This window comes from Rhineura floridana, chromosome 9 (assembly GCF_030035675.1).
Source record: "Rhineura floridana isolate rRhiFlo1 chromosome 9, rRhiFlo1.hap2, whole genome shotgun sequence".
Lineage (NCBI taxonomy): Eukaryota > Metazoa > Chordata > Lepidosauria > Squamata > Rhineuridae > Rhineura > Rhineura floridana.
In genome coordinates this window covers 95,458,689-95,466,376 of record NC_084488.1, presented here as the reverse complement: position 1 = coordinate 95,466,376, position 7,688 = coordinate 95,458,689, and the positions used below count along the sequence as shown (strand labels likewise).

Below are 7,688 nucleotides of genomic sequence, written 5' to 3'. Positions count from 1 at the left end.
CCTGAACAGCCAGGTCTTCAAGGTTCGGCGGAAACCTATCGAGGGGGCATGGCGAAGGTCGAAAGGAAGGGAATTCCAGAGAGTGGGGGCCACAATCGAAAATGCCCTCTCTCTGGTCCGCACCAACCTAGCTGTTTTAGCTGGTGGGACTGAGAAAAGGTCTTGTGTGGCTGATCTTGTCAGGCGGCATAATTGGTGATGCTGGAGGTGCTCCTTCAGATAAACTGGGCCGAAATCGTATAGGGCTTTAAAGGTCAACACCAGCACCTTGAATTGGGCCCGGTAAACAACTGGTAACCAGTGTAGATCTACTAACACCGGGGTGATATGATCCCGGCGATGGCTGTTCTTAATCAAGTGTGCTGCCGCATTCTGTATCAGCTGTAATGTCCGGACCGTTTTCAAGGGCAACCCCACGTAGAGCGCATTACAGTAGTCTAGGCGAGAGGAGACCAGGGCATGTATCACCCTTGGGAGAAGATGGGCAGGAAGGTAGGGTTGCAGCCTCCGTATCAGATGGAGTTGATACCAAGCTGCCCGGCTCACTGCCAAAACCTGAGCCTCCATGGACAGCTGGGAGTCAAGAACGACCCCAAGGCTGTGGACCTGGTCCTTCAGGGGTAATCTCTAACGGTCCCTCCCTTCTTTCCCTAGGAGGGAGCGGCTGGGAAGTGGGGTAATTTCATTGTCAAAACGGGCGGAGAAAGGAGGAAGGTTCCCTGAGCCTGGGAAAAAACGCAGGCAGGAAAAGGGGAAGCCGGAATCTGCTTTCAGAAAGTTAACAGGCTTGACGCGACCTGCCCAGGGCCACACCGCCAGTGGTAGAGCCCATGGTGGTGGCAGAGATCCACTTCTGACTGTGACCGGCGGGGGGGGGGAGTGTACCTGTTAAATGTTTCCTTAAAACAAAAAAAGCTATCAGTCCGCTTGTCAAGCCTGTTTAAATGCAGCGAAAAAGAAAAAAAATACATCGCACATTGAAAGCACATCGTGTTCCCCAAAGAATCCTGGGGGTTGTAGTTTAAGGGAGCTGGGAATTGAGCTCTGTAAGGGGTAAACTACAGCTCCCCAGATTATTTGGGGAAAATAATGTGCTGTAGACGAGTGATGTGTGTGCACAGGGGAGCATTTGATAAAATGTATCACAGGTAAAAGAAGTCTTCCTGCGGCTTTGTTGTTGTTATGTGCCTTCAAGTCGATTACGACTTATGGCGACCCTATGAATCAGTGACCTCCAAGAGCATCTTTCATGAACCACCTTGTTCAGATCTTGTAAGTTCAGGTCTGTGGCTTCCTTGATGGAATCAATCCATCTCTTGTTTGGCCTTCCTCTTTTTCTACTCCCTTCTGTTTTTCCCAGCATTATTGTCTTTTCTAGTGAATCATGTCTTCTCATGATGTGTCCAAAGTATGATAACCTCAGTTTCATCATTTTCGCTTCTAGTGACAGTTCTGGTTTAATTTGTTCTAACACCCAATTATTGGTCTTTTTTGCAGTCCATGGTATGCTCAAAGCCCTCCTCCAACACCACATTTCAAATGAGCTGATTTTTCTCTTACCTGCTTTTTTCACTATCTAACTTTCACATCCACACATAGAGATTGGTAATACCATTGTCTGAATGATCCTGACTTTAGTGTTCAGTGATACATCTTTGCATTAGAGGACCTTTTCTAGTTCTCTCATAGCTGCCTTTCCCAGTTCTAGCCTTCTTCTGATTTCTTGACTATTGTCTCCATTTTGGTTAATGACTGTGCCGAGGTATTGATAATCCTTGACAAGTTCAATGCTCTCATTGTCAACTTTAAAGTTACATAAATCTTCTGTTGTCATTACTTTAGTATTTTTGATGTTCAGCTGTGGTCCTGCTTTTGTGCTTTCCTCTTTAACTTTCATCAGCATTCGTTTCAAATCATTACTGGTTTCTGCTAGTAGTGTGGTATCATCTGCATATCTTGAATTATTGATATTTCTCCCTCCAGTTTTCACACCTCCTTCATCTTGGTCCAATCCTGCTTCCCATATGATGTGTTCTGAGTATAGATTAAACTAGTGGTTCTTAACCTTTCCCACTGCCAGTACCTCTTGGATTTCCAAAATATGCTCTCGCACCCCCTGAAAAAATACCATTCATTTGTGTATTTTAGCCTAATTTAGCTAAGATAAATGACAGTTTTCCAAAATCTTTGGTTGTATAGTTACCACCTCGCACCCCTAGAAAAAGTGTCTTGCACCCCTGGGAGTACGTGCACCCCAGGTTGAGAACCACTGGAAACAAACAGGGTGATAAAATATACCCCTGTCTCACACCCTTTCCGATTGGGAACCAAAGTATAGGTTGCTCATCAGGACAATCAGATGCTGTGGCACCCCTATTTCTTTTAAAGCATTCCATAGTTTTTCAAGTTAAGTTAGATGTGGTTCCTGTGTCTACAGAGGCACTGGGTTGCCCTTCCAAGTAAGGCTGCTCTCTGCTCACAAATATGTTTATTTTCCTTCTCTCTCTCAGGTTTGGCCTACACAAGCAACAGAATGAGTCGATAGAATTAACTGTACCATTTCAGGATGTGGATTCAGGAATTTATTCTTTCTCAAGTTCTTTCTGGAAGACACTCTTTGCATGTAGAAAATGGGCACAGCAAGGAAGCTAGATCACCACCACAAGAAGTGGCCACCAACTTAGCTTTAAAATGGGGTTATACACATTAAAAGATAAGGCTGGCTACTGGCCACTATGGCTGTGTTTTACCTCCAGTGTCTAAGGCAGTATGCCTCCAAATACCACTTTCTGAGAATCGGAGGAGGGGAGAGTTTTGTAGCACTCAGGTCCTGCTCGTGGGTTTCCCATGGATGGGCATCTGGTTGGCCACTGTGGGTCCATGACACTGGACTGAGTGGACCTTTGGTCTGATGCAGCAGGACTTTTTTTTTTAATGTTCTTAAGCAAATTAATTAGAATCTTTCCCCCCAGAGTAGTAGGGTTTTACTTTGGGGGGGGGAGGGGTGGCCAGGGAAGTTGCATTTGTTTATAGGGTGATTTTTTTTTAACATATAGAGATTCATAGAAAAAACAGCATCCTCCACCACGAGCCTGATGTGGTATGTTTATTTCCTTAAAAGCCCTAGAAAGCCCTAAAAGGCCTCAGTAGTGCTTTGCCTGTTTACACTAATGCTGCAGTTGTGTTTTACCGCCAAAACACAGTCACAAATTAGGTCTGAAAAAATGCCTCTGCAGCGACCCAACAACCATGGTGCCTGGATTCCTGGTAAAAAGCGAGTGAGTCAGGCCATTGATCCATTGAGATCAATATTGTCCCCTAACACTGATCTGCAGCAACTCTCCAGGGCTTTCGTAGAGGAGTCTTTCCCAGGGGGTTGGACCCGGGACCTTCTGACTGCAATACACGTTCGCTGCTGCTGAACTGCAGCCCCTCCCCATTTGCTTTGCTGCCAGAGCATTGAATGGACCTGCAGCAAAGCACCCTGCTGGACGTACAGCCATCACATAAAGTACAGATGAGCAAAGCTGATTCCTCTCTGTCAGAGGGTAGGGAATTTGGCTTGTTCTACCTTGAAAGACCTCACCTGTGCTTAGTCACTGCAGCATCTCTTCTCCCCTTGCGGGAATCATTTCAACAGGGTGGGGATCCTCAGGCCCTGTGGTCACAAGCAGCCTGCCAAGCTTCTGTATCCAGCCGGTGGGGTTCACCCCTGGCGACACCCCTTTCTGGCTGTGCTCCTTGAACATTTTTGTCCTGCTGAAATGGGTCCGTGGACCCTGAAAATGCCTCTTGGTTCCCTGGAAGGGGCATGTGAGTATGTGTAGAAACTAGTCTGCTGAACAAAGGTAATCTTCTCTGCATACATTGCCCTGCCTGCTGTTGCCTGTGGCCCTCAGAAGGTTGTCAAGAAGGCGATGCAGCCTTTGGGCTGAAAAGGTCTGCTACTGAAGTAAGAACCACCCCCCCCATATGTACCTATTCATTACAGGGGTATTGGGCACAAATCTGGTTCGGGCCAACAAACTATACACAGTGAGAAAGTACAGTTTGAATAAATGGCAAGTATATGATAAAGTATCTTTTGAAGAAAGAGAGAGACTGTCTCTGTATTTAACACTTCAAGTAGCTTAAACCTACTTTTGATTTCCAGTTAGCAGTGATTAAACGTGTAGCCATCACTGTTCATAACCTGAATCTTCTTTAATCCAGATAGCTCCCTAACTTTTAGGGTGGTTGTTGTTGTTATGTGCCTTCAAGTTGATCACGTCTTATGGCGACCCTATGAATCAGCGACCTCCAAGAGCTTCTGTCGTGAACCACCCTGTTCAGATCTTGTAAGTTCAGGTCTGTGGCTTCCTTGATGGAATCAATCCATCTCTTGTTTGGCCTTTGTTTGTTTCTACTCTCTTCTGTTTTTCCCAGCATTATGGTCTTTTCTAGTGAACCATGGCTGCTCATGATGTGTCCAAAGTATGATAACCTCAGTTTCATCATTTTAGCTTCCAGTGACAGTTCTGGTTTAATTTGTTCTAACACCCAATTATTGGTCTTTTTCGCAGTCCATGGTATGCGCAAAGCTCTCCTCCAACACCACATTTAAAATGAGTTCATTTTTCTCTTATCTGCTTTTTTCTCTGTCCAACTATACTTTATAAATAAAAAGCTATGCTCTTTTTGGCTTGGTGCTACAATTGCTACACCAGGCAAAGCTGAAAAGAATTACATTTTATTGGTCATGTAATGAACAGTGTTTGTGTCTGGAGAGATCTCCCAGAGTATGAAATCAGGACTTTAAGGCTGTAGGGTGTAGTCGTTCACGCTATTTAGTCTGCAAGCAGCATCTCCAGGGAAAATATCTTCATTTGCAAATGGGAGTCCCTTGGTGCTACGTCACATACTCCAGCCACCATCAATGATGCACTCCCTGCCAGTCATGTATGCTGACTGAAAGAAAATAAGGACAGCTTGAGAACACGGTATTATTCAAGCCATTAACTGAATGCAAGATACAATAAAAGTAATAGCAACCAGGGGTGTAGTCTGGGGTCTTGAGAGGGTCTTAGACTGTTGTGGTGTAAATTAGTATATTTGTTAAGCAGAGAATAACAGTGGTCTGAAATGCGTGTGTGCCAGTGTGCGTGTTTACCTAAGAAAGCAGGCTTTTACCCTGCATTGAGATCACTGAGACTTGAGACTTAGTAAAATAAGAAAAGCTACTTTATCTAGAGAAATACATAGTAGATAGAAAGGCATACCTAGTTCTAACTAAGTTGGAGGCGCAACACTCAGGCTTGGGAGTTACCCTCATGGCTAGGAGAGAGAGAGAGAGCAGAGACAAAGGTGTCTCCTCTCTCTTGGACAGTGGAGAAGAGAAGAGAGGAAAGGGCAGAAGGAGGAGCGGCAGATACGCTTCCCTTAAGACGTATCAGTGATGGAAGTGAGTCAGAGCATCACAGGTAAAGGTAATCAAGCCTATCCATTTGGAGGACCCTAACTCTATCTCCCTTCTGGAACATAAAATAACAAAACAGGAGTTGCTCTTGCCCCACTTCCAACATAGACACCTTACTTTTTGGGGAGCAGGGTCCCAACAGGGTCCCTATGCCTCTAGCATTCTACAAGCCAGTCAGCATGAAAGGAGAGCCTGTTAGATACAGAAAGAGAAGAGAGTTCTAACATGCTTCCTTGTCCTTTCCTGCTGATTGGAGCCAATCAGAGTGAAAGGAGGTGAGACAGCCACTGAGAAGACTCTTCTCAGTAGCTAACACTCCCCTTTCATGCTGATTGGCTCCTAGGGATGTCTGTTGTGAGAGAAACAAGGACTGCATTCTCAATCCAGAAGCAAAAGAAAAAAAGGATGGGGGTGTGGCTTCTACTATTATGAAGGGACCCTGCATTTCTGAATTTACCACTGCATTACTGGTAGCAACCAATATTAAATATCTCACAAGTTGATTTGACTCCATACGTCTCAATGACAAACATGAGAGAATTAAGATGCAATCCAAACCCTGTTTGTGCTGGGTTTGTGTATGCGTGTATGTATGGATTGCCAGTGTAGCACTTCCCATTCCATCCACTGGTGAAATCACTGCCAGCAGTAGCCTGTGGAAATCCCCAATATGGGGTATGGTGGGGGTGGAGCTGAGCCAGTCCAGGATCCGTAGCCTTCACTTGGTGGCATTGGGCCTGATCACTACAGCAGCTCTAGGCTGGTGCAGCAGTTTGACTGCCTCCCATCTGCCGCCCTGACTGACATGAGCAAAGGGGCTGCAGATGCATTGATAGCTCCATCATGCCCCACCACTGTCCCTTAGGGGTTTGCATGGCCCTGTGAGCTACTTTGGTTAAAGACTTTGGGACCTGAGTACCTCAGCGACACCATCCCCAATATGTGTTCTCCCAAGCACTCCCATTTAACATCAGAGGCTTGGCTCTGGGGCCTCCACCAAATGGTGAGCAGCAGATGTTCACTAGGAGCACAGCCTTTTCATCTGGGGCAACAACCTTGTGGAATGCTCACCCCAGGGATGGTCATCAGGCCCAGACACTATGTGGCTTCAAGGAACCAGCCAAAAGCTAGCTCCTTCAGAAGGGCTATGAAATAGGGATAAAGTGAAATGTTGCTTTGTACCTCTGTGAACAGGCCTTACATTTTCTCTTGGATTTGCTATTTGATTATTACAGCTTGCTGTTAATTCCTGTTGATTCTTTGGTTTTATTTCTTGTGCTGTGTTAGGTGTTTTGTTATTTCCCTGTTTGTTTTGAATTTGAATTTTGATGGTATTTTTTATTTCAATGAAATGTCTTTAGCCACCTTGGGCTGTTTTACAAAATGATTTATTTTTGCAAGATAAATTTTCAAAACAAAGACATAAGCAAGCAACAAAGAGTGTGATCCAGGAATGATGTAAATAAGAGAACCTCTAGACTCATGCAAAGATTTTACCACCATCCATATGGATTACATTCAATAGGTAAAAATGGCATTTGCAAAGTCTTGAATTGCATAGGCGGAACAGAAAATGTAAAATAATATATAAAACAAAGCTGGTTAGAGATGTATATATTTGCACTTCAGATAGATAATGGTCTATTTATCAAAATATTTCCCAATTTCAAACACGTATAATGCAGTTTCCATTAGGAATTATAGATTATATGATTTATTATGATTTATAGATTATATGACTTAAGTTCTTTCTTTATTAAACCTTCTGTCATTGTACTCATGGCATGCAGAATGTTTGTTTCACATGGGCACCTTTACCACATGTTGATTTATGCTCCAGCAGATGGCAAGGTGAAATAAAGGCTGAATCATATCATGTCCAGAAGATCCTAATTGGCTCACATGATTCTTCATATAAAGCCAGTATCTATCCTCAGGCATTATCACAAACTCTTCACCTTCCGATTGTGTAACAAGGTGTCATGATTAAGTTGTCTTGGTTGCTTACTATGTGGTTTTGCCCATTTCCTTTAAGAGACTTGCCTCCCAATGCAAATAGGCTTGGGACTACCAATCTGGGTTGATACCACAGGAGGGAGCAAAAGGTTAAAGTACCCTCCACCCCACCCTCTCCTGGGGTCCTCATCCCAACTGGGGCCTCCATGCCTGTTCTTACCTCCATTCACACAATTGCATTCCTAATTGCACTGATACTGCTGCATTTGGCTCTAAC

At 44.4% G+C, this 7,688-nt stretch overlaps 1 protein-coding gene across 2 annotated transcripts in view; it reads right to left on the bottom strand.

Moving 5' to 3' along the window:
• Positions 1 to 4,713: 4,713 nt before the first annotated feature.
• The window catches only part of BDH2 (3-hydroxybutyrate dehydrogenase 2), a 30,372-nt gene continuing 27,397 nt past the window's right edge, over positions 4,714 to 7,688 (bottom strand). For both annotated transcript variants that reach the window (XM_061585521.1, XM_061585522.1), the window contains one exon: positions 4,714 to 4,947. In XM_061585521.1, the coding sequence (XP_061441505.1) occupies positions 4,894 to 4,947 (54 nt within the window). In that variant the 3' untranslated portion in view covers positions 4,714 to 4,893. The remainder of the gene's footprint in view (positions 4,948 to 7,688) is intronic.